This window comes from Xiphias gladius, chromosome 16 (assembly GCF_016859285.1).
Source record: "Xiphias gladius isolate SHS-SW01 ecotype Sanya breed wild chromosome 16, ASM1685928v1, whole genome shotgun sequence".
Taxonomy (NCBI): domain Eukaryota; kingdom Metazoa; phylum Chordata; class Actinopteri; order Istiophoriformes; family Xiphiidae; genus Xiphias; species Xiphias gladius.
Window position 1 is genome coordinate 22,971,103 of NC_053415.1, and position 26,817 is coordinate 22,997,919.

At 42.8% G+C, this 26,817-nt stretch overlaps 1 protein-coding gene and 1 long non-coding RNA gene across 3 annotated transcripts in view; one reads left to right on the top strand and one right to left on the bottom strand.

The window, feature by feature from the left end:
- LOC120801913 (radixin-like) overlaps positions 1-15,407 on the bottom strand; it is a 40,320-nt gene extending 24,913 nt beyond the window's left edge. The window contains exons 1-3 of one of the 2 annotated variants that reach the window (XM_040149250.1): positions 15,071-15,407; positions 14,756-14,859; positions 4,154-4,254 (exon numbers count right to left, since the gene is read on the bottom strand). In XM_040149250.1, coding sequence (XP_040005184.1) covers positions 4,154-4,165 — 12 coding nt within the window. In that variant the 5' untranslated portion in view covers positions 4,166-4,254; positions 14,756-14,859; positions 15,071-15,407. The remainder of the gene's footprint in view (positions 1-4,153; positions 4,255-14,755; positions 14,860-15,070) is intronic. The other variant, XM_040149249.1, reaches the window with a different exon arrangement.
- Positions 13,946-18,418, top strand: LOC120801914. The gene is made up of 3 exons (XR_005709153.1): positions 13,946-14,139; positions 16,360-16,457; positions 18,284-18,418. It is a non-coding gene; the product is annotated as an uncharacterized LOC120801914 (long non-coding RNA).
- Positions 18,419-26,817: the final 8,399 nt, after the last annotated feature.

A 26,817-nucleotide genomic window follows, 5' to 3' on the forward strand; every position in this document is an offset into this window, starting at 1 on the left:
AAATGCAGTTTCGGTTGCTGCCTACCTTCTAATGGGCCTCCATTTCTATTCACAAACAGTGAAACCTTAACAGAGGGTCAGAATGTGGCGGTTCATCTGGTTTTCAATGGACCTAAAAGGGCTCGTCACTCTGCTGCTCATTAACAACCACTGGCTACCCAGATCAAATTTAAGTCACTAATGCTTTTCTACAGAATGACTTCTGGGTCTACACCCATCTACCTGGACTCGGTCATACAGGCTTGTGCTCCTTCTAAGCCACTGCTTTCTTCCAAGGAACATAGTCGCTTCAGATAGAGTGCATGCCAAATAAGTTAATGTACATGTTGTATTGGTAAAACCCTTCACTTTTCTTAATTTGAATCTGAGGAATAGGACTATGAGATGACACTTTGCATCCTTTCATTCAAGAGCCAGCAAAATCAAAGAGTTTGAGATTTCTCTGAAGATGGAAGGAGTCACCCCTACTGTTTCCCATCAAAGCTTGTTGACAAGAGTTAGGATAGCCCTGTGTGTCCGGCGATGTTATTAACAACACATGTACAGCACGGTGAAATGTGAGGTAAAGATAAGATTGTTTCATGGCATTTCTTCTTCTTAATTTGATAAATCACCTACTGTTTGTCCAACATTCCCTTTCTGGTTGGCTACTGACACAGAGCCCCTTTTGTACAACCCCCCATTCTGAACAACATGAGAGAAGTGAATACAAGGGGAAATCTAGTTGGGTTAGGGGTGTATGTACACACAAAAACACCATTAAAACACAGCCTTGGGGAGGGTTACGGTCCAGAAAAAAAAATCCACTTTTTTATGGCCTGCCTGAGGCTAACTAGCTTGCAGTCTGTCTTGCCTTTTAGGGAGACAACAGAGTGTTTCTAAGTAGCTCATCAAAACAGAGACTCTTTATGGGCCTTGTGCTTGGTTTACCTGACCCACCTGCAAAATTGTAAATTGTCGATGTGTTTTTCATTTCTATTTTTCGTCCTTGTCGTTCTTCATTATCTACAAGCTAATGGAGTCAACCTAGCTTGTGTGTTCAGTGGTTATCGAGCATGCCTGCAGGGGCCACTCAGCTTCATCTTTTAATCCAATGTGACATGTTAGCATTTTCATTGCAAAAACAGCCAAAGAATTCACAGATGAAGCAGCGAAAGGGCCCATGTGTTTACTCTCCAACTGCTAGGCTTAATGTGAAAGTATAGCCTAATGTAACCAGAGTGGGAGTTCCCCTTGAGGGCGGCTTGGGTGTCGTTTTTCTGGGCTTGATATGAACAAAGTGCCTGTCACTCAGACCTCTCCCAAATCGTCTTTTATCCCTTTGTGTGCCTTTTTTCTTCCCTACGGTGTGTTTCAATAATCTGAGCTTTACTTCTTTGTTCCAACTTTCTCTTTCGCACTTACTCTTCGTCGCCGTCTCTTATCTCCGGCCACATTGTTTCTCAGACTGTTCCTCTCTGATTCAATTTATCCACTTCTTTGCATCGGTATTTCTCAGAGTCAATACAGTTAAATCAATTCACAAAATGTAAATCATAGATATAATGTTCTCATTTTGCTGTATCAGATACATTTTTTTTTATGTTGTTAAAAGACTTACAGCAGTTTGATTTTTTTTCCACGTTCTAATTGGTGATTGTATGCTCCTTTGTGGTTTAGAACATTTCGTAACATTAACCTATGACACAAGCTCAAAATGCACTGAACATAACCTTTAAAAGCTGGTTTAAAAGCAAACCCTCTCTCTTCCTCTGCTCTTCTTTCATTTTTTTTTATTATGAGCCTTTTCATCTTTCCCCTCTTTCTTTCCTCCTCCCCTTTCCTCTTTTCTTTCTATCACCACCTATCTCTCTCTTCACCTCCCATCCTCTCGCTCCTTTTTTCCATCCTATGTCCCTAGTCTCTTTCCCGGAAGTGGGCCTGGCGAAATCCCCCATTAATGAGATTGATGGAGCAGGGGCTCAGCACAATTGCTGGTTGGCTGTAGATAACTGTGTAAGCAGCCGGCAATGTGCAGACGGCAGGATTGTAAACACCCTGTGACTAAAAGCTTCCTATCGTTGATTCTTATCGTTGCTTTCGCTGACCTCTATCAATCTATTTTTAGTTGATGTGAGTAATAGACTTTGGTATAGGTTTACCTTCAGGCCTTGATTTGCCTGAGTAACAAATATGAGGTTGTTCAAATGTTGCTTAAATTTACCTTTTCTATCAACTGAAAAAGATATTATTCAAAATAATCATTGCAACTGGGAATGTAAAATCTCAGTCTACCCCAGACTGCTAAATAGTTCTTGACACTTACATTAGTTGTACTGCTTAAATTCTGGATGCTACTAGTTGAATGGAATTCTGTTTTTTCTGTGTAGTCACTGTCTTTAATTTTGTTTAGACGATGTTTGTATCTAATAGTAAAAAGCACAAGAACTGAAATTTTTAAATCATCAATGGAACTTTTGACATCGGTTTTCTTGACTGCAAAACAATACGACGGTTCCATACTGAGGCTTAAACCTGCTTCAGTTTCAATGTCGTCCGTGACTGAGAATATTCCTGGAGTTTATGCTCCTGCTTCCAGGGTTAAAATATAATAAGTTCATATTATATAATAAAATAATATAATAAAAGTGCAATCAGGTCCACAAACATAAGAGTATAATCCTGTCATTTAAGATGCAGTGCAAACTCAGGCTGTATGTGTTTGTGTCAGAACAACATGAAAGCTCCCAGTGTCCTTCCGTCCAAAAATAGAGCAGAGAAAGCCCTCTTTGTGTTTGCTCTTTCCAGTAGACATGACAGTTCCACAAAGTGAGCAACTGTTGTGTTTCTGTGTGACTATGTGTGTGCATGTTTTCCCAAAACTCTGTGCACTCCTACAACAGATTACTTCTGACTAGGAGAGCCGATGACAGACTCCGGGCTGGCTTGAAAAAAAAAAAAAAACACAGATATAGCAGGTATGAATGGCACCAAAACAACTGTTTCATGTTGCACTTGAGGAAGAAGAACAATGGCTTATTTCTATTACTTTCTTACCTATTTCTTATCAGTGCCTGAAACCCATCCTGAGCTTACAGTCAACCTTTCTTTTAAGCCAAAACTTCAACCTCCTGAATACTATTCAGTGAAGGCAAAACAGAGGACATTGTTTGGGTGGGGCTCAGCAGTTATTGTACCTGTCTTAACTAAACTGATTATCTTAGCTGCAATCAGTAAAGAGTGATTGTAAAAGGTCCAGTGCACGATGGCCTCCATTTTAGTGGCAGGATTTCTGTCTTGAATGCTGGAAAGAAACAAATTAACTACTGTAGCTGTGACACAAAAGCTGTTAACATAAATTAAGCTTTCTGCAAACTGGTTGTTCCTGATGAGTTTTTTTTACTATTCAACACACGTCCAAACAGTGACAATACGTTTGAGTCCATGTTTAAAAGCAAAAACAAAATTCACATTGCTCTGATATCTTTCAAAGATGAAACTGCTTAAGTTTGTTCATTGTCGATAAGGACGGAATCTTCAGTCACATACTGGGCTAAACATATTGGACCGTGTGGTTTGCTGGTTTCCTAGGTTTCGACCATGGAAAGGCTTCTGGACCAATATTTAAACTCTTCAAGCTATTTCTGCCTCTCTCCCTCTTGGCTTCTTTGCTTGCAGAGAAGTGCATTTTAATTTCGTTTTTAAGCCTGCTGCAGACGCCTGCCATTCAGTATTATCCACTGATCATGTAATGCTGGTTTTAATCTGTGAAAGTGAACAGTGACGGACTGTGACAGTCTTATTTTTCAACAATAGTCAACCATGTGGATGCCACGATCGATTAAATACACGAATTCAGTTATGATTACGAAGTTATTTCTTTGGTCATTGTGCTCTCATATGCACATCTAAAAGGAGCCACATATGCTACAGAGACTGAAGATTGGCAGAAGTAAGCTCTCCACAACAGAGAATACGAAATATGTAATAACTGTAGATGTATGGCAACAGTTCCCTCAAATCCTGCAATCTGACACTGAGGAATGCAACAGATATGTGGGAAAACCTCGCGGGATTAAAGAATAGCAGTACAGACGGTGACTCTCATCATGAAGTGTACAAAGGGGTGGTGCTGTAAATCAGCCGCTGATCTCCAGCACGCACGGGTACTGACCGGTTTGGGCATCTTTCTCCTCTCTCCGCCCGTCCCCCGCTTCTGAGAAATCAGAAAAAAGTCGTCCTCCGTCTTCCTGCTTCTCTGCGGGGCACCAGCGCCTGAGACACAACAACAGCAAAAACAAATGCACCAATGTAAACAAACAAATAACGTAAACATCAGATGCAGTCATTCAGTGTGCTTTTCTGTATCTCCGAATCTTTTGTTTTCCATTTGTTTCTCTCTACACTTAGTGGCCCAGCTCAAGTCTTCAAACTGAGTGTTCTGTTCAGTCAATCAACTATCCCAAGTCGAAAGATATTCAGTTTACAATGGTACAAAAACGGAGAAAAGCCGCACATCCTCACATATGAAAAACCTGAACCAGCAAATGATTTGCATTTTTGCTTGACAAATTATACCTCAAACCATTAATCAGTTATCTCTGAATTGCTATCCACATCTCAGAATTTTTTTCATCGTTTTAAATGCATAAGTCTGGTGTGCTAATTGACAGCTGGCTCCCCACTTGGAAAAACAACAGAGCCAATCAGAGCTTTGTAGGCGAGATTAAGAATAGGGGTATAATTTCCCAGTGCCAGAACCAGAAAAACAAGTGGCCATAAAAATGGAAACAAGCGCAAATGAGATCGACGCAGTCGTACAAGCTGCGCAGGTGAAAGTCAACAACTCTCTAAAGCTGACATATTACCTTCAATCAACTCTACAAATGCTGAGTTAACTGCTCCCAGCAACTGCTACCTCCAACCACTTTTATGCTGACTGAAAATGACACTCATTGATAAGGGCTAAATACACACCCTGCCAAACAGAAAACTGCTAAATTGAACGCAATGTCGGAGTGAATAATGACGTGAAAATAAAGTGGAAATTCAGTGTGATTATCAGGCTAAATACCTTCACCATTCAAGTACGAGTTAAGCTAGACTGATGCAAAGTTACAAACAGCCTCTCCAGAGTCCACATGAAGTTAGAGAACATACTGAGTGGCAGTTTGGGGAAGACGAATGAGAAACGTAGAGTGCAGAAAGGAAGAGACAGAAGAACGAACAGGCAGTTACAGAGAGAACTGGGGTAGCTGAGAGGAAAGATGAGGACTCAGATAATAGATACCGTAGAGAGAGGAATAGAGACAGATATGTAGAAAGAAAAGAACATAGCTTCCTCTTCTTTACTTTTTCTGAGAAGCCATTTACATGATCTCTCTAAGGTGACCCTTGACCTGCTTACTGTTAGTTGTTTCCAGCGATAGATGTCTAGACCGTGTGGCTTTATCTAGAACTGCCAGTCAGCTAAATGACTGGGATGTAAAAATCGAGAGAGCAGTTGGTAGGTGTCCCATAGGTGCTGGATCTTTGTGATGTCTGAGGCCAGAAATAGACCTTTCTCAAGTGTCAGCACAGAGAATTACTGCAGGCTCAATCACAAGCTCAGTCTGAGGGCAGAAACCAAATGAAACCTAAGGTTAAACTGGAGGGTTTTTGAATCTAAATTGGTCGGAGTTAGGTTCCGGGTATTAGAGAGGTTTGAACTGTTTAATATGACAATGACATACCGGTCAAATTTGTAGATCAGTGGGTCTGAGTCAAAGCATATGTGAAAAAGTTCAACATATTTTTATTTCTAAAATGTTATAGCAAACCTGATTGATGATTTTTAAATGAAAAATAAGGGTTGAAAAACAGACTTAGTATTTTTTTTTTCAACATTTTTCAATATGTTTTCAAAGGGGCTTGTCTCGGTGCTGCGTAATATTGTGATTTGCTTCATATTGTTAAAATAAGTCATAGTTTTTGGTGGACTTGACTAACAGGATTTCTGGAAATTGACTTCTTACCATTCATTCAAAAAACATGTCCATGTGGTGTTAAAGTTCCAACAATCACCTGATTTAACACTCGTAGACAGAGACGCATAAATCTGGCTTTACACTGATTATAATCAATTTAATAGACTCCACATAAACTCACTAAATAGAGGTCAGCACTACATTTCTGCTGCAGAGGCTACAAAAAGCAAATTACTTTTACTATTAATGTTATTATCATATCTGTATGTTGGACCTCTCCTCTGTTTAGTTTAAGAAGTTGTATCAATTAACAACTTTGTTAATTACACACTATTGTTAACTTTACTTCACACTGGTCAGTGTAGGTCACAGATTTCTTAATAGCTCTTCAACTTTTCTATATGTTTCCATTTCCATTAGAATCCTACTCCAGGCGGAGAAAAGGGATTTCTGCATATTTGAAATGCACTGAATATTCTCCAGGCAAAGTGCAAACTTTATAATCACATCAGAGAGCATTATGAAAATACTTTGAGAAGACGTGGCCTAATTCAGCCCTAATTCTCTCTCTTCAGGAAATTCACTTTGATGTGCCACATAGCTGTGGGGCATGTCCTGCAAATCTGTGCACAGCACAGCGCGAACTTCCATCACAATGTTCTTTTGGGGTCAAATCCTTAAGGTATATGGGTCCTGGATTACGTCTTTGTTCAAAGTCAGCAGCAGCAATCAGAACTGCCTCATTCTAATGGCACAAAAGCAGCTCAACTACCCCAGGATTGTTATAATATAACATTACAATTTGACACCGAACATTGGAGACTTCAGAAAATTAAAGAGTGTTTAATTTTTAAGCAGAGATATTTTCAACAGAGCTCATAACATTTATCATCTTCTATCCCGAACTCTATCCTTTCTCTCAGCTGTAATAGCCGTAGTAATAGTTGTAGTCAATACATTAGCAGTCGTAGCTGTAATGTTAATACGACCGACATCGGCAGATGTAACAGTGGAAGTAGTGGCCGAGTTCTGCACAGACCTGCGTCTGAAAGACCAGGTTCTGCTCAACCAGACTGCCAGTCACTGCCAGGTTTGAGCACGAACGTGACGCGTAACGTTCAATTGTGCTTTATTTCCTCCATTACTGACCTCCAGCAGCCCAGGTTAATGTAACGCACTGACTACACTCTTGTTCCTTCTTCCCACCAGGCATTGTGTATCTTACTTGCAGCAAATGACGTGCGCGTTCCCAGACGATTGGAGGAGACAGGCAGAGAAGTTTCATTTAAAAAAAATACCCAAACCTGCCAAGAGCCTCAAGTTTACGCAACAAAAACGCCCAAACCCTGTAGTAGTAACCGTACCAGTTTCAGCTTCGTAGTTCTAGCAGCGGAGGCAGTAGCGGCGGTTCAAAATTAATTATTATGATTATTCATATCAATTACTGCTAAAACCAGAACAATTCGATTAGATTAGCTTTTAGCAGATCACTACACTGAATCAGCATCATTTATAAATCGACACACAGTTGCAGCAAATTCACTGTTACACCTCTAAATCCACCGGTTCCTTCCTTGGAAAGATAAAAGCACCACACAGATCCTAAATGTGTATATCCAATTTAATATCAGCGACAAATGCGGGTCACCACGCTGAACCCTTATCAGAGGTAAGCCCCTGGGCTGAACGCGTAAAACCTAAAAACAGGTAGACTTAATAAAACGGCACAATATGCAGCCTTTGGTGAGAGCAATCTCCTCCACCGTCTATAGCTGCTTTCCCTGTGCCACATCTTTCCATCTCACATTAACAATGGTGAGAGACAGTGGGAGAGTGAGGAGTAGAACAAGAGCGCTGCAGGAGGAAAAAGTTAGAGAGAGTGAGCAAGGGGGAGACACATAAGGATTCATAGCTTGCCTTGACCCATATACCTGCAGCCAGGAGATAAAGTAATGAACAGACTTAAAGCTTTTTCACTGCTTTCCTTTGAAAACTGGAATGTGGAAAGTTGGAGATGGTGGTTCTTGCTTAAAGTGGGAAGATATTATGCCGGTTTTTATTCATCCATACTGCAATTTTTTTTAAATAGCCAGAGCGAGATGAATATCTTCTGGACAAAATGCCTCTTCCAACTTTACACCTCATCTCGTTCTTTCGTGCAGCCTCTCTTTTTTTCTGTGTTGGCTCTTCGGGTCTGACAGTGACGATAACGTTTGCTTTGTTCTCCATCCAGCAAGGTGAAATTGATTACCATCTACAAAATGTAATAGATTTTAATGCTGCGGGCTCTACAGAAGCACGTGACCTGGTGAAACACACACACACACACACACACACACACACACACACACACACACACACACACACACACACACACACACACACACACACACACACACACACACACACACACACACACACCTAAGAGTAACCTCTAGTGTGTGCTGTAGCTGGAAGCTTCTGGAAATTTCCAGAAGAACACAGGTCTGCTCTGTTTAGCAGCTCCCTACCTCGTAAAAATGGATGTATAAGGCTTCAGGATGTGTGTGTGTGTGTGTGTGTGTGTGTGTCCCTTCACTCGGTGAAACCAGAGGGTCGCCCCTGAGCGGATACAGCTTCCAGGTCACCACTCACGAAGAAAGAATCTCTGCTCCCTGTGCACATTACACTCTTTCATCTCGCTCGCTCGCTTTGCTCCAAATCAGTCTCAACGCACCGTTTTATTTTACACACCTGTGCCTCTGCTTCACACATTCCTGCGCCTCCTCCCACGCATTCCTCTCAGAACGCACTGAGTAACACCGGTTATTGCTCAGATTCGATAGATTCCTATTCTAATTCTCCTTATCCATTCTGACTGGTTGTAAATTAAGGTGTGCTATCTGAGCAAGAAATTCATAAATCATAAAAACACAAACCACCGTAACTTTCAGCAGGTTTAGGCCTTAAAAAAAAAAATAGTATTTCTCTAAACAGTAAAAGTTGTTTTGGGTCTCTTGGCGAAAAGATCAAATAAAGCAAATATAAATATTCCCTGTTTTTGCCATGTACACGTTGAATACTGGCTGTTTATGTATGTTTCTAATGGATGTGCTGGCACCAGCTACCGTGCTTCAGGAAACAGTTTGTCAGGTTCAATTAAGTTTTAACAGTGGTCAGCAAAATTCAAAAGGGTGTCTCTTAACAAATCCCCATTTGTTATCAGTTCTTGATGCCCGACCTATATTGTGACTTGATGTTCGTATGTTTGTCCTTCAGCTGTTTTCTGCTGGAATTTAGATGGTGGCAGTTTTTTCAGTTCTGTCTCTGCTCGTCATCTTTAAATTTTAACTTCTTTGGCTTTTCTTACTTGGTTTACTTTGTGGATTTTTAAATCACTGCACAAATTAATATTTTGCTTCTTTTCTTATAATGTAATTTTTAACTTTCATTGATTTGAGCACATTTTTGAATCTGATTTAAGAGTGTCTAAAGTAAATGAACTTTCACTGAGAAAGTGAAAGCTCAGTGTTTGTTAAACATTGCTTTGGTTAATGGGTTGAGGTTAAGTTCCTGTGCGTTTGTGTGTGTGTGTGTGTGTGTGTGTGTGTGTGTGTGTGTGTGTGTGTGTGTGCGCATGTGTTCTTGTGTTTTTGTTTGATTGCTGAGGCGTCCAAACATCAACAGACAGACATTTTAAAGATAAGAAAGATCTGCCTGATCTCCATGTTAAAAGTATGTGCAAGTTACAGTATGTCCTCTTCAGTGGAAGAATATTTCACTATTGATGGTATCTGTGTCATTACATTTGTGTTTGAAGGGGAAACAACATCTCCTGCTAAGTGCCAAAGACGACACACACACAGACACACACGCACACACACATTCCAACAGCTGTTATAACAGCAGGAAACTGTACCAGTTGCTTCGCTTGACAACAAGACTCCCCTTGTACAAAGTAACGTGTCATTGAGTGTACGGATGCGAGAATGGCCTGCCCAGGGTGTGAACTGTGAAACCACAAACACAAACACGCTGCAAACTGATGTTGCCACTTAGAGGACCATCGGTCCAGTGATTCCTGTGTTCCCACAACTTACATTCAGCCGTTTCATTTCTAAATGCATTTTCCCTGCCTTCCAGAAGCTCACTGGTTTCAGCTCTTTTTCAGTACGCTATCAAAAACAACTCAGAGACATGAAACTTGCTCAACATAGCTAATGCATCATAACGAAACACACACCCCTACCGGTTTTTGTTTGGGTTACTCAATTCTATAGTTTTAATAGTGTTAAAATCGCAGAATCAACTTCGAATCATCCGTAGTGGCGCGTTCACGAGCCCAAGCGAAGGTCTGACAACGGGCCTCAACCATTCAGCTGCCGCACAACGTTGGTTTCAGAAGCTGTGGTGTAAGGAAACTCAACATGGACTGCCAATGTAAGTGTTGTAAAACCTTGTCATAGTTTTGACAGCTAGTTTTATTTAATGCCGTGTGAAAGCTGCTTTGTTGACCTCAGAGTGTGAGCGCAGTTTTAGCTACACGACAGCACGTCAAACTCAGATGGGCGCTCTCATTGGAAGATCAGAGCTGGCAAATCCGCATACTAGTTAGTAAATAAACAGCAGTTGGTAAAAAGGTAAGTCTGCAAAGTAGTGACGCTTTCAAAAGAAAATGTCAGGCAGTGAATATGATGACGAGGAGCTCCGATGATTGCGCTTTCTGCAGAACGACGACTGCACCGAATCATTTTGAGCCAGAGTGTACTGAGGAGGGAACGGTGCCGAGGCGGGAGAGACGGGGGACACTGCTGCCAAATCAGCGGGTCAACCAGAGCGCCAGGCTCTGGAACCGAGAGACGATTCGGCCTGTACCAGAAGGCCCTGATGGTGCCCTGTCTAATGAGTGACTTAGTTATTTTTACTTTCACAGTAAACTTGAAACCTCTGGCTACCAACATGTAGGGGATGGTGTACATTGACATTAATATAACCCGGTTATATAGACATTTATCCTTTTTTCAACTACAAATTGGCGGCCTATCACATCACCTTGGAGTGGTTTCTCAAAATGAGAACGTCTTGGCAGGAGAATTTAACTAACAGTTAAAATATAGCTATGTTTTGGGAATTGACTGGCACTAATGGAAGGTGTAAGCGGATGGTAGTTATTTGGGTATTCTCCTTCAAGCTGAAATACGGATTCTACTTCCACGCTACTTAAAAAGACGTGATTTCGGAAATTCTTCAAATTTACCCAGATGTACTACATGCTGCAAGCCGTGACCCCTTTTCAGTGTCACCTCCAGACGTGTTAAACTTGCAGACTGGCGTAGTTATAAGAAGAGGAGGAAAAGGGAGGCGGAAAAGATGGAGAATGAGCAGGACAGGATGGAACATATGGAGCATCAGTCTGGATCTTGACGGTCAAATGCAGCAGTTAAAGTTAAGCAGCTAAAACCAAACACATGGATACCAATGGACTGACAAAGTTGCATCGAGGGTAATTGAGGTCACGTACAGGGCTAACAAACCTCTAAGCCCGTGTGGCAAATGATGCTCCCGAGCCGTCCAACACTGGTTTGTTGTTGAACATACAGTAAATCTTGCTCTCCCACGGGGACAAAGCTCTAAATTCAGAATGGCACGAATGCTCATTGTTCTACAGTACATTAGAAATGAAAGAAGAAACAGACCTGGAGTAGCCACAAGCATCGGTATTTCCTGCCAAGTTTTTCCTTTCCATCTTTGTTTATTAATCTTCTGATGGGTCCAACAACAACAGGATGGTGCACTCATTCATGTGATCTATATTTACTGCAATAAATATTCACTTGGCTAAACAGACTGTGACAAAACAGGTTTGAACAGCTGTTAAAATGAATGGGAATCTGAAATTAATGGCATCATCAACTCCCCTGTGCTTCTACATGAGGCTGGACGCTCATCCACGTTACCTTAAAGGCAATTAGGGGGTCGATGTTCAGTGTTTTGCACAAGAACACAGGACTGACGGTGGACTGAACACTACCTGTTGCGAAGGTTAAACCTGAGACCACCAGACTACTCTGCATACGGATGGACGAATGCAGGGCCAGGGAGGAAAATCTGAATCCCCGGAATGAACTGAAATTAAACCAACCTCCCGCATAATGTTACTTGTGTCACAGACACGGCACGGGGACGACGGAGAGGCCGATCGAGAAAAAGAAAGTCACAGAAATCAGACAGAAGATGTGACAGCGAGATGCTAAAAGTGAAGGACGGGAAGAGAAACTAGATAGCGTCTTTCCGTGACCCTGGCTGCGATGTGGGTTGTGAAACTAAAGCATTTGCTCTCTGTCACCAACTGATACAAATCAAGGAAAACACCTGCAGTTGTATATTTTAGAACCACAGCTAGTGATTATTCTTATTATCATTTAACCTGCAGATTGTTTCCTCGACTAATCAATTAATTATGGCCCAGACACCGTGCATGTAAAACTGTCAGAAAAGTGCTGGTTGGAATTTCAGACCACAGTTCACGGTCACGGCGTAAAAGCTTAACATTGGAGCAACTGGAAACAGTGAATATTTGGCATTTTTGCTTTTAAGGATTGGCCAGGAACATAAAAGTCCATGAAACAGATTTAAACAAAAGAAATGATTTCACTGATTTGGAAATGATAACTAAACTGTTAAAATGACAAACTGTACATTGCAATGCCCACTACAGTGCAGAGCAAAAGCCCGGTTCAACCTTTGACCTACTGTACTTATTATTAATGCATGCATGCACTTTTACAATAAAGTGGATGACTATAACGGGTATTTCTGGCACATTCACTTTCGTTTCATCCTCTCTTTTATTTTGGGTTTAACTGGACTGGGCATGTAACCATAGCTGATAGAACAAACATACAAAAATAAGAGCCAATTTCAAAAATTTCCTCTAGACATTTGAAGTGCGAATGTAAACTGGAAATAGCAAATGATGGGAACTCCGAGAGACAGAAAGGTAGATACAGATTTCCTCCAACAAGCTCAGTGAGCCAAACTGCCGACCATTCAGCACGAGGAGCTGCTCAGGCATCGCAACCAACACCGTGACACCGACGACCGGCTTCATACAGACTCACTGTGGCAGCTGGTGTGTGAAGAAATGTGCCTAGATTCAGCCAGTTTCACGTGCTGAGTCTGAGGCCAATTTGCTTTCTCTATTTAAAGGGTCTAGTTATTTGTTTAAAAAAAAAAAAAACTAGCTTGAATTTGTTTCTCCATTAAGTAAACCGTGGCCTATTTGTCCCCATGCTCTTTGGCAGATACGCTGCTGTGGATGCTGCTTGGTTGAAGGTCCCAGGTCGGGCTCCAGCCTCCTTCCCAAAGGGTCTGTCTCCCTGGTTCCCACACGGTTACGCTCTTGGCAGAGCAAAAAAAAAATTCATAAAACGATTCATGTTCTGGGACACTATGTCACTTAAAACTTAAGTTTTGGTTTTGGTAATCCGAACACTGTTCTGGTATATGACAAATAAACAGTTGATCTTTTTTATTCGAAATGGATATGAGTAAACTCTAGGGCTTATTAGTAACCCACAGGAGTGACTTTAACTGAATTTAAACCTGCGCTAAGGTCTAATAACACCAGAACAACAGAAAATTTAAATTCTCTTATTTGTTTGTCTGGTTTTTGTTTTTGTTTTTGCAGAAATTAAAACAAATACGGACGTCTGGTCAGGATAAGACAACGTTCTCCTTCTCTAATTGTGTGCTATACAACAGGTCACGACAAACAAAAACAAAAAAAGGAAGAAAGAAAGAAGCAGACGCGGCTGAGAGAAATCTAAAACCGCGGAGCCTCTCTCTGGCAAATGAGTTGTAATTTGGTCCCCGGAGGGGGCGGGGCCAAGAGCGACAGGCGCCGATGATAGCCAATAAACTCCCTCCCCCCGCGGTAACGAGTCCAATCCCAGACTCGTAATTTTACCGACGCCGACGGAGCGTGTGTTCGTTGCCAGATGGACCGCTGGCATCGTGTGAGGGCGCGCTGATGTGACCGCATTCGGGACCGCTGTTTACGCGCAGAGGCCGAGCTAGCGGCGTGTGTCACACGCGGTGCAAACCCTCCCCCGGTCCTCCAGGACGGAGGGTAAAGTCGCTTCAACTCACTCAAACCAACATGGTTACGCGGGGAACCGAGCCCGAACCGGCAATTTTACTATCTCACGCGCAGGTACACACCTGTGTTGTTTATCATCGTAACGTGTTTTTTAGAATCGGCCTCTGTGGCTTTAGAGGCAGGTGCAAAAAAAAAAAAAAAAAAAAAATGTTTGAATGGCCCACAAATACCCCAGAGCTGCCTGAGCACGAGGAGCGAGTCAGTGTGACAACCTTGCTAATGTTGATGTAGCAGCTGCGGTTTTCTACGCTGCTGCGGAAAGAAGAGCAGCAGCAGCCGCAGTCGCTGCGAAAGTTGCGGCGCAAGGGGCACGGTTTCCGCTCCGAGCTTTGCAAGAGAGCCGCGGAGCTATCCCACATGAAAAGAGAAGAAAAGAAACCCCCCCCCCCAAAAAAAAAACAACCCGACAGTGCGTCACGAAACCGCCGAATCTCAACACCAAAGCCGGGGCAACGTCCACGCTCTCCCAGGTGACCGGTGAAATAAATCAGCGAGTAGCAGTTAGAAAACAAAACAGTTTGTTAGAAACCGGAGGTGCGACTCTTAACGTGGTGTCCGAACCGCCTTCAGGTCATGCTGGGGGGGGGGAGCATCTAATTACCCTGACTACTAATATAAGCCCCGGTCCGTTGCACAACATTTTAAAATGACACAGCACCACTTTACTCACCCGTCCTCCCGTCCGGAAATGTGCACGAAGCCGGTAAGAGTTCCCGGAGCCGGAGCCAAAATTCAAGCCGCACCGCCCTCTGACCAAGCGGCGTTTCAACCTGCCTGTCAAATAGGTGTGTCCCCCCCCCAAACAAGTGAGTTATAAACGCCACGGCTCGTTAAAGGGCCTGCGTACGGAAAAAAAAAAAAATAAAATGAAATAAAGACGCCGTTAGCCTGCCGCTCTCCAGCCCGGAGAGGAAAATACCCCCCCCCCCCCCTCGTTTGAACGGCTTAAGGGAAGGCAGGCAGAGAGGAAGGCGGTCAAACTCACCTCCAACGCCTGGCTGCGCCGAGGATGTGTCCGACTGTCACCCCCCCTCCTCCAGCTGGCAGCAGTGCTTTATATATCCACAGCGAGTAAAAATAGAGCGTTTCACCTCCCCGTCCTCCGCGCTGCTCGCCGGACACGGTGCGTGCGGAGTGCGCACGGCGACACGGGCTTCGGCGGCGGCGGCGGCGGTGGAGACTCCTCCGCCAGGCTCCCGCGACCGGAGAGGAGGCGCAGACAGTCAATATGGCTGACGAACTTACCGTTGCCGAGGCGTGGTGAGCGGAGGCCTGCGGATTCACCCCCCTCCCTCACCCCGTGACCGAAACTCTGCAGAGCAGGCTTGCCGCCGGGCTGTAGACCAGGGGTCCCGAACTTTACCATACCCAAAAAGGAGACGTTTTATACCTCACAGGCCCCTTCTGGCAAATGGGTTAGGTCACACTTTATTTTGAGATCTTCACCCCTGATACTGTATAGAGCATGTAATGTGCCACTACAAAGTTTATAGACGTGTAATGGTGTAAAACAGATATTCAGTGTCCAGGGCGGGCTGATCTTTCTAGTGGGGTTTAGAATTGAATTTACAGCCTGGTTGTGAGAGATGCGAAAAAAATGACACAAAGCGAGTCAAACTTTGCTGGACAGGGATTTTAATATTTGTGTTTTTTTTTTTTTTTCATTTGATTGCTTAACCTTGGTCCACATATAGTGGCGTCTCATTTTAGTGATCCGAACACTTGTGCCAGCGCTGACCCCTGCAAGCCGGGTGAACTTTACATGGTTACAAGTTCTACCTCCATGTGGCTGCAGAGTAGGAACGTGGGAATTTCCACAGCAGCTTTCTCCCCTTTCTTTCCAAAAGTCTCCACAGTCATTCAGTGATCGGTCACAAAATCGATCAACAATCAAAAAAAACCAAAACAAAACAGCTTCAGTGTTAGAGCATTGTGAAATAAAGTTGGGAAACTGCAACCAAATGTAACAGAAACAGAGGTGGAGTTTCAGCTTTCTACTAAAGCAACACATCCTCAGAGAACCCCCGAAGTTTCTTTGCAGCGCTCGGACATTTTGCTCGTGTCTTATTGTGATGCTGTGCAGCATCAGCTGCGGTTTGTGCAGCGGGACGCGTGGCTTTACCCGGCCCCTGTCAGCCAGCTGTATTGATCAGAAAACCCTTTGTAAAAGACGCTAATTAATCGGCAGTATTGCATCACAAGCTTGTTATTTGGTGGTGGGGGCAGAGTAGAGGTAGAATAATGTGACTGTGACATTTTTCCTTGAACTTGCAGTTGCGTTAGTTGTGAAGCTTCCTTAAGGCCAGAGTTGATTTGAGGACAAGGACCGAGTGTGTCAGCGACAACACAGCAAACGCTGCTTTCCCCAGAAGGTAATTATAAGTCAACAAATGTAGACATCTGATAGACATTGTCACCTGATACCCTGATCAGCTCTATACTTTATTTGCATAACCCAGGGGGGTTTGCTCCAGAACACCTGCACAAGATGTTTTCAAGGAAACGTTTACTGATGTTTATACTTAGAAAAGGAAAATTTGTATCCGAGAGAATGGCATCGTTCTCAACACTGCAACGTCGAGTGTTCCCCGATAACCGATTTCAGGTTTACATTTTTATAAAACCTTATTAGAAGTAGTAATTCCCACAGTGTCACGTCGGAGGGGAGAAGAAAAGTTATGCAGGATACCACCGGCGGCTTTGCCACACGTCTGCCTTCCCGCGAAACGGATACGTCAAAGCCACATGTTCAGTCTTTGGGTTGCACGCGTCAAACTGGGAGTTTACCTCCGTAGCCGCATTGATATCGCAGTTCTTACGGAGTTTTACTGCAATGAGAAATGAATTCACTGACAGGGGGGGGGCGTTCAGCAAAAAAAAAAAAAATTCTTCCGCCTCACCAGGGCGCACCGCCCGTCTCCGTCGCCTGAAAAAAAAAAGCTCCCCATTCATCGCCGCCCGTAAATGGAGGCTTTATGGAAACACACTCTCCGCCGTGAAACAGAGCTCACGTGGCTGTGAGGAGCGGAGAGAGGCGCCTTGGTCTTTTTAGCCGCGAGTCGCCGGCATGCGGCTCGCCGCGACCCGAGGTCCCGACAAGAAAAAAAAACACACCGTCGGTGATCTGTAATCTCCGGTGTGCGCTGCAGGTGAACCGCGATCCAATGGAGCCGGTGGAGAAATGAATTAGTTACGTGGATTAATGCACCGCCACGGTATTTAGGGTCCCCCAAGTGTGTCCCTTAAATAACTTAAAGACAGCAATACTAATGCATAGAGCATGATAAGTCAGTACCTGTAGACATTATCTGCCCCTTGATAACACAAGTCGTGGGTTGGAGTCAATATTATTTATCTAAAAAGCATAAAAACCCAGAAAACGTACGATTCGCGTCCTCCCTTTGTGGCGCACCGGGGGCGACAGATACTCGCGCGTTTCACCCGGTGTCTCCAGGACGTGTCTAAATGCGTCCGGAGCGCGCGGTCGCGCAGTCAGCCGCTGAACACGGGCTCGGGCAATCGAAGGGAATGCGCGGCGCCACGCGGCTTGCGTTGCGCTGGCGACGACTTCAGAACACGGAGAAAGAGAGAGAGGCCAGGTTATAATGTCTCTCTCGCTCACCGGTGTGTTTTCAGTCTGGCACTTTTGGGAAGTAATGTAGTGCAACTGCGTGGGATTACCTGAATCCCAGGGGTTGCATTCCGGTGACACAGCTGGATGTCAGTCTTTTCGGCTTTGTGCAACGGTTCTGACGACGCTGGTAAAACCTTAACGGGCCGTCTGTGTTATTCTGGACCGAGAGTGCGGAATGGCCTGCCCGTCTGACACGCAGCTCAGTTCCTTTCAGAAACAGTATAAGACTCACCTTAGTTTTCCGGGTTTAATTTCATCACATTTTACCGTGTTGTATTTTATTCAGTTTGTTGGCAGTGTTTTTAAACAGTTTATGTTTAACGAGATCTCCTTTTACAATTTTGTATGAAGCCCTGTGTGCACTGTGTGGATGAAAATAGTTTTTTTTATATAAGTACTATTTGCTTGCTTGAATGAATATAGTGTGCTTGGCATTAGATTGTAGGAACCTGAGAAACACTGAATGTTTTAAGGTGCTGGTTGTTGTCAACATTTTTTTCTTTTTTTCTTTGTGTAACACTGACACCTTATGGCCATAAGTGACACCAGTCTGCTGGTCTCCAGGGCAACGTGAGATACAGAGGCACTGCAGCAGATATCCTCATCTTAACTCGGATGCGGTTGCTTTGTGTCAGGATTCTGTAATTGTCTCTGCAGCTGGAGATGAAAAGGAGGAACTGGTTTCTGGTTCTCATCAGAGCAACGCTCTTATGTCAATAACTGTATTTGTGATTGTGTGATACGTTCAGAGAGTGTGTCAAGCACAGGGGCAATGATTAAATGACCTTTTTCATGGACAGTGTTTGGGTTATTGTTCATTTTTGCTTTTTTTGTTCGTTGTGTTTCAACAGGAAAAGGACAGAAGTGATACTTCATAGGCTACTGCCATGAAGCATATCAAAGTCAGGGAAGTCATTCACTACAGAACAACCCGCTGCACTGCAGCCGACAGTGATGGTACAATGACCGCGAATCCGTGTGCTCTCTGGTTTAACTGCAGTTGAGGGGTGTTAACCTGCCCTTAATTTTACCGTCTTTTGTAAAGCAGGCGGGACAATCGCGAGCAAAAGTACCACGTCAACGGGTTGCTGGTGTTCGATGTGAAGATCCGTAGCATACGGTAAAAAAGTTAAACGGCGCTGCGATATTGGGTAAAAATGTGGGTTGGGTGTCGTTAAGACTACTCCTGTGGCTGTGGACCGTCCTCCAGACAGATGAATCCGATTCCAACGCCGATTCTGCTGTCCTCGAGCAGGGCACTGAGCATAAGCGTGTATTGAACCTCACCTCTGACCCCCATGAGCGGAAGGGAAAGAGACAAAAGGCAGTTTACATAAATGGAAAAAGATTCGAGTTTTCAGTGTAAATGCTTTACAGCTGGTCTAGCCAGGTTGGTAGATTAAGGTCGAGATGCAGATTTGAGATTTGAGTTTTGCTGGTCAAACAAAACAAGCAATTTGAATATGTCAGTCAAGGCTCTTAATGGGCAGTTTTCAATATTCTCACCATTGTATAGGCAATAATCAATAAAAAAAAAAAGAGTTTGCATATGCAGCATGTAAACTATTTTGTTTGTTTTCATTTTATCTGCTCACTCAGTGATTTTTCCTCATATTTGATGTCTTCATGAGATGCATTATTTTGTAACTTGGTCATAAATGTTTACCGGGGGCAAAACTGTCGACATTGTTGGGTGGGTTTTGGTTGCTTTGATGTCACGTGGTTTGGACGAAGGCTGTCCTTCAAAAATAGTATATTAACCTGAACATTAAAACTTTTGTAATCAAAAAATTTGTTTTGGGTTTTTTTTATTTTATTTTTTTTATTTATAGAAGTGAATTTTCCCTTTGGACCCTTTAATCTACCCCAACTGGTCACGGGTAGAAGATTGGTTTTCAGCTCTTTTTCAATTCCATTATGAATTCCTTTCATGGTCTTTTTTTCCAGGACAGGGAGAACTATGCAAAGAATACCCCGGATAATTCCGAACGTCTCAGATATGATAGCTCATAACAGATCTAGGCATGAGGGGGTAAGTGGCTTTACAACATCATTGTGTGCAAAGATGCGTCGCAAAAGGGTGAATACTGCTTTTGGATAAAATTTGATACCCTATTTGCATGACCTTTCTGATTCTCCGTCCACGCCAGCAAAAGTCATTTCAGAGGGAAACACAGGTTTAAAATCTGATGGGAAGTTTCCTCCATGGCCACAGGAGAGCAGCAAATCCCCACCTACTGTCATACACATACCAGATCTGGATCTCTTTGTCATCTAAAATAGTAAACAAACAGTGCTGAACAGTTTAATCTTGATGTTTGCATGTGTCATTCTTTGTCTATTGATTCCTTGAAGTTTTAAGCAAACAGAGGTTTGTCTTCTTTGATAGGAGAGTCAGCAGAGCTCACACGTCCCAGTATGTCCTCATTATTAGTTACTTAACAGTACAGTACAGCTCACAATAGCAAATGTGTTTGCACATGGAGGTGGGTTGACATTGTATGTTGGCGTGACCGAATGCTCTCTGACAATTATACAACAAGTAGAGTCTCTACGGCAAACTGAGAGACTTTGAATGATTCTTAGTACAGCTTTAACTTATTCTAACCTCAGAACATCTTTAAGAATTCCCCCTTTGAATGAATCTTTCCAAGTCAACTTAAGGATAAGACAAATGATATTCTTGCGTTGTTCTTGTCAGCAAATCCCATGAAAAGACCAAAACTAACAATTAATTGATCCCGCTAACAAGTATTGTCAGTGTATCAAAATCATAATATACTGTATCTTATTCCGCTCTGCCATAGAGCTCCATTAAAAATATATATATATATAAATCAGCCACAACATTGCACTGGCTGACATATGCCTTCATTACCATAAAATGTAGTTTATTTCAATTCCATCCCACATAACATCAACCGCAGCTGGAAATACCCATTAGAGCACTGAACGTGTATCAATCCACAGCTTAAAATAGTCCCCAACTAACGCACAATTCTCTTTTTAATTCAAACTGTTGCTTAAATTTTCGTTCGCTAGATATTACAGTTCCCACCTGTTTAAGATAGTCATCTAGCCTTTTTTAAATGAAACTATATGTTTGTGAACCCTTTTTAAAGAGGTGTGTCCTCTATAAGTACGAATGGGTTCAGGGCTGAGAGCCACAGACGGGGCAGGGAAGTCTGAACGTTTGAGAGACAGACTGAAAAATGACTGGTTTTGGTATTTTCAATAAGAAAAATATAGAACAATAGACCGCTCTTGCCCTACATATGAAAACGGGGTTGTTACTTTGACATGTGTCTTGTCACTGGTGCATGTAAAATGTGTTTAAAATACATTTAATGTAAGTTAAAGTACCGGACCTCACTGCTTTACATTAGCCAGAGACAGGACACCTTGTCAAAGTTATTCCTCGTATCCATCATCCTACAACCGCATGACTGCAGTTTCCGGCATTTACGATATTTCAGTTGTTGGCTCTTGTAAAACCTTAATGCTCCCAACCACCTCACAGAAAACAGGCCAGAAAAATAAACCTGCTTTTCTTAATTTCCCTCTTATTTTTCGAGGTACAAGTTTAACCTTCACCATATATCCGCTGCTACACATATCATCGCCACACAGTTCATTTCATCTTGTAAATGTCATTGACGTGAGGTCTGTTTGGGTGTCGAGTTCTGGAAACAGGACCAACACAGACTTAGATTGTCAACACAGAGTTTGGCTCTGCCGGGCAGGGTGACGTGATGTTTTCAGCGGTAGAGAAGAAACAGGGAAACCAGCCACCATTGCTCCTGAATGCCAAATGAAATATTATTCCAGTGGAATAATGTGCTGCTGGCAGGAAAAAGTGCTGAATAAATCAAATCATGGTCCTAATTTTGACAACAGTGGTAATTGTATTTCTCACAATTAATACTGTAGTGGTGTCTATTGTGATGTAAAACAGGGAGAGAAAATCAAATGAAAATGTTCACTGTGTTGCTCAGCAGTGAGCACCATGAAGGGATGGGGAAAATAATTAAACAGAAAGTTCACTGAAATTAAAATAAATTCATAAACATTGAGATATTACTTTTGAGAGATTGCATATTTATATTTGCAGTAATTTCATCGCATTCTTTATAGCCAACACGCAGTACTCCTGTCTAATTGTTGTGTGGAGTATTATACGGTCTGCGATACTAATACTTAAGTAAACAAATGCTTTGCACCGTGAAGCCGGCAGAATATTGCTTGTGTATTGTTTTGCCATATAAGGTGGCAAAACAATACACACAACACAGCGTTACTCAGAGATGCACTTTGACACGCAGCCCAATCAGTCACAGTGACATTTGGCACATGTCACCTTCAGCCCAGGACCCTCAGCGTCTCCATGGCTTTATATGGTGGCATCTCAACATCAACGAGCACAGACCCAGAAGTACAAAGGTGAAGGGGAAGAGGGGGGCGGGCCGAGGGAATGAAGACGAAATGTGAAATGGGGATGAAATGGAAATTCAAAGTGACAAGAAGCAGGAGAGGAGTGGAGAAGAAAACAGAACAGGGGAGTGAGTGAGAGAGAAAAAACAGCAGGAGACAAGTAAGTCGGGGAGGGAGAGAGGAGAAATTATTAAACAACATGACTCTTTGGCTTTTTGAGATAAGTATCTGAGAGTTTGTCGACTTCTGAAAAGATTTGATTGGTCCGGCAGTCCTCTGGTTAACTTGTGTCTAATTTTTAAGAATTTTCTGGCCATCTTTTCGAACGTTTACGATAAGATGGTACTCAAATGAATGTGCTGAGATCCAAAGTCGCAAAAAAATGAAAAAAAAAAAAAAAAGAACAGCGAAATTCATGAGCAATCAGCTGATCAGACATGTTATAAACAAGCTAGCTGCACAGTTCAGTAAGTCTAGCAGGTCGAAGCTGAACCAGGAAATGTGATGAGATGTTATCTCTGGTTAATAACTTCACTGTTCCTTCATTTACTCATCCAGATAAGTTTGTCGAACCTAGCCGCTGTGTAAAACCTGTCTGACGGTCTAACTGCCTGTTTTTCATACCCCATCTCGCTTCTTTTCAGCCATGTCCCCAGATCTCAGCAATTAACCTGGTGCGTACAGTGTTATTATTATCGATGGCAGAGGTGAGCAAAGCTACAGCAACGAGATCCAAGTCGTAACAAACTGGAATTATTCTTGCTCGCATGCTTATGGGTTTCATGAGTTTTAGTGCCCCCTTGCATCGTCGAAAGACTAGTTGTCATTTGCAGGCATGAAAGTAATCGGTTTTAAAGACAAATTTTAACTGGCACATTCTGCTTTAGATGATCAGTATTATCCTTCAAAAACGCGTTCACTGTCGACGTTACCAGGGTCGCCTGCTTGCCATGTCCTCGCCCTCCAGTGTCCCTTACTGTCCCACAGCTTTGAGTCTGGCCTATTTTGGTATTGGGATGATAACATCTTCTTTCCTGGGAATCTTCAGACAGAGAGAGCAAAGGGGGGGGTGACAATGAAGGCGAGAATGACTAAGTCTGGCCAGATTTCCACCATGCCTGGTTTACATTTTCCCAAGACTCTCACATACAGATACGCTTGAAAACATTTTAAGAGAGAAAAAAAATCCGTTTTTGTCACAGTAATTTGACGACAGCAAAGGGTAAAGCTGAGAGTTACATCTGCTTCTAGATAAAAGGCTGAAACTGCAGCATGTTCCACAAGTTGTTCCCCACTACAGACTAAAAGTCCGGATATCTTGACCGCTGCTTTTTCAATTTTGGTCATCCATTTTTTAAATATGTGAGTCCCCTGACATCATGGAAGTAAACAGCACATAATATTCACAAGCACCTTCAGCAAATATTTCCATATGTATGTCGCTGAAAAAGACACGAGCAAATTAAGAAGCAAATTCACCACGTTGACGCACAGGGGAAGAGGCAAATGCAGAAATGTTTCAAGTTGTACAATGAAAAATGTCTGCGGACCGACAAACCAGGCACAATCCAATCTCACTGGTTTCTGATAGGAGTCCTGGCCTCATTTCTCAGGGTGCTCTGGTAGACCTGCACAGGAGGAAAAATGTGCAGAATTAAACAGACCGCATACAGCGTGCTGAGCCTAATGCTTTTCTATCAGTGGCCTTTTATTTGCTCTCCACCATTGCTTCATTGCACAGCCCTTTGATGGGAGCGTTTGTTAGTTAAATGTCAAATCTGTATTTGACTTGGCAACCGCATGGACCCTGCAGACCTGTGTGTTTGCAGAGGCTTTTTTTTTTTCTATACCTCCAGGTAGACAATCCTAGAAACCTAGCTTCGCTGCCAAGTGTGCGAGTCTCTGTTCTGTGTGTGAATCTGGTCTGCGCACACGCTCGTGCACGCATCTGCTCACTGGCTCATAGTGTGTGTACGCCTGCTTCTACACATGTATTCAAATGAAAAGTGAAATTAAAAAATTAACATTGAAAACTTGGAAACCTCTAACCATTGTTCTGTCGGCCAAAAACTACATTTGTTCAGCTGCCAGAGCAAGGAATTCATTTGATCTCAGATCCATTGATTCACTCTTTGGCTCCGATTTCACCGCTGAGGCTAAACAGGTGCAACCAGTCCTGTTAAATAAAACATTTATACTCATTTCATTTCTTTGTCTTCACCAATGGCTTCAGCAAAAGCCTTAGAACTGAGGAGTCCATTTCCAAACACTGTGTATACAGTTTTGGAAATGAATCTCCCCCTGAAGTCCATTATGTATTTTCCATTTCACTTCAGTTGAATTAAGGGTGAGTTGTACTTTCGCTCAAATGAAAGTGGAAGTTCAGGTTCTCTCTCTCTACCGTTGACCTTCTAGACAGCCTCCTCTCACAGTACGACGTCTTGTCAACCCTGACGGGGGTAAACACTTTGTTGCTTTTTGAACTTGACAGAGTCATTTTTCTTTTTCGTTCAGATGTTTCTTCTAGGACTCTCACACTCTTCATATAAAAAAAAAAAAAAAAAATGGGGATAAAATTGTGGCAAAACAGGTGCTACTTTTTATTCGTAATACTGATATTCTCTGCCTTATTTCATGGAATGCTGAAATTGTAATTTTTCCTTGAGTCATCTTGTCTCATTTTTCCATTTTGGAGCACGGCATCCAATTTTATCCCACAAGGGAGCATCAGGAGGTGATACATACAACATGTGCCTCTATCAGATCCAAGATGGCAGATGTTAAACTGGAACTGATGCCGTCAGAGGGCCTCATTTGGCTCCTCACGGCAACACGTGAGCTGGACGAAAAAAACTGAGCCGCGGAGAGTTACATTCCATTCACAGACCAAGGTGATCTGCAATACTGGAACGGCGGCTTATCTGCAGATGACTACTGATACTATTTGGTTCCCGCAGGTCCGGGTAACAACAACATGCCAGGTGATGTCTTATCAATCATATTTAGACCAATTATCTGAAATTAGTCACACTACACCGATGTTCAAAACTTTGCCAAGCCGCCAGATCTGGAAATATATTTAGGTACTCCTGCTTTTCTGTGCAGACTCTTACATTCCACTGGTCCTCTCCTGGTTAAGATGTTTACCTGAATGTCTGCTGGAGGGACCCGTCCTTCTGCGACTGTTCGGTGTCTGCGTGGACATACCGTATTCATAGGCAGTGTGTGAAATCTGCTGCTTAACATCCTTGCAATGTCCTAGAGCTGCATTTAGCAAAACTTATATTATAATAACACTGACACTAATGACTTCTTGTGATGTAAATGGTTGCTTTTCTGGTGAATGAATGATTACTTATTTTTAATTATCATAATATTTCGGTGTAACAATGATATAAAAATACGTTTATTTGTATAGCACCTTTCAAAACACAGTCAAAAAGTGCTCTACAGTAAAAACAGTAAGAACATGGACAAGATAAATAATTAAAACAGTTACAACAAATATCATCTGTTAAGAAAAAGCCATAAGATAAAAGTGAGCTTTAAGAGGAGATTTAAAAGAGGATACTGAGTTTGCCCGTCTTAGATCCTCAGGCAGTGAGTTTCACAGCTGAGGGGTCCGGACAGCAAAGGCCCGGTTACCTTCAGCGAAAGGGTTCGAGAGTTCGGAATCGATAGTAGGGCCCTGCCAGAGGATCTCAAGCGGCGGTCAGGCTCATAGGGAGTTAGTATATCACAGATAGAGGCAGAAGCCTGACTATTCGAGGCTTCAAAAACAGGCAGCGATATCTTAAAAACAATTCTAAAACTCACAGGTAACCAGTGAAGCGTAGCAGGGATTGGTGTGATGTGGTTGCTTCTCTTAGAGCGTTGAAATCCTGGCAGCAGCATTTTGTATCGGCTGTAGTCCGCTGATGTTTTTCGTTCTGCACTAGTCCAGTTTGGAGGAGATGAAAGCACGGATGACCTTCTCTAGATCTGCAGATGAAAGGAATCACCCCATCCTCTCCTTTCCTATAATGATGGAAACCAGAAGACATTTGATACCAGCAGCTTAAAATCATATCAGCCAAAACCCTCTCTCTAATGTCCATCTCTTTGTTTCGAAAACTGTATTTTCTTTTTACCATCATCACATTCAGAAAGGTCTCGTCTCACTTGGCGCGATGAAGGGATGAAGTTGTGGGAGGAATGTTGGGTTTGTTGGACCAAACAGGAAGTGCTCTGGTCAGGAAAGTGGGTGGCTTGGTTCCTGGATGACCTCTCTGCATGCATGTCTCTTCCACTTGGTTCTTGCTTTCCAACTGGTGCAGATTCTTGGAACCAAACAATTTAGGTGGTTTCGATGCCAAGCCTGTCAAAAATATAGAGCTTCTTTCCAGAACCTGCTGTTGTGGTGCCATTATTTCGGTCATTTGTCTGCGTTACTAATGATGTTTCACTTTATGACACAGCCCTACCTTCCTGCAGTCCTAAATTACACTACCTGGCAAGGGTAGGGGGCCTCAGATAAACATCAAAACAAGATGACCTGTTTGTGAAAGAATGAGCTTGGGGGGGGGGGGGCAGCATCATCTGCCAGGACTAACATGCTTTCTGTTTTTTACTGTTTGACAAACACACACACACACACACACACACACACACACACACACACACACACA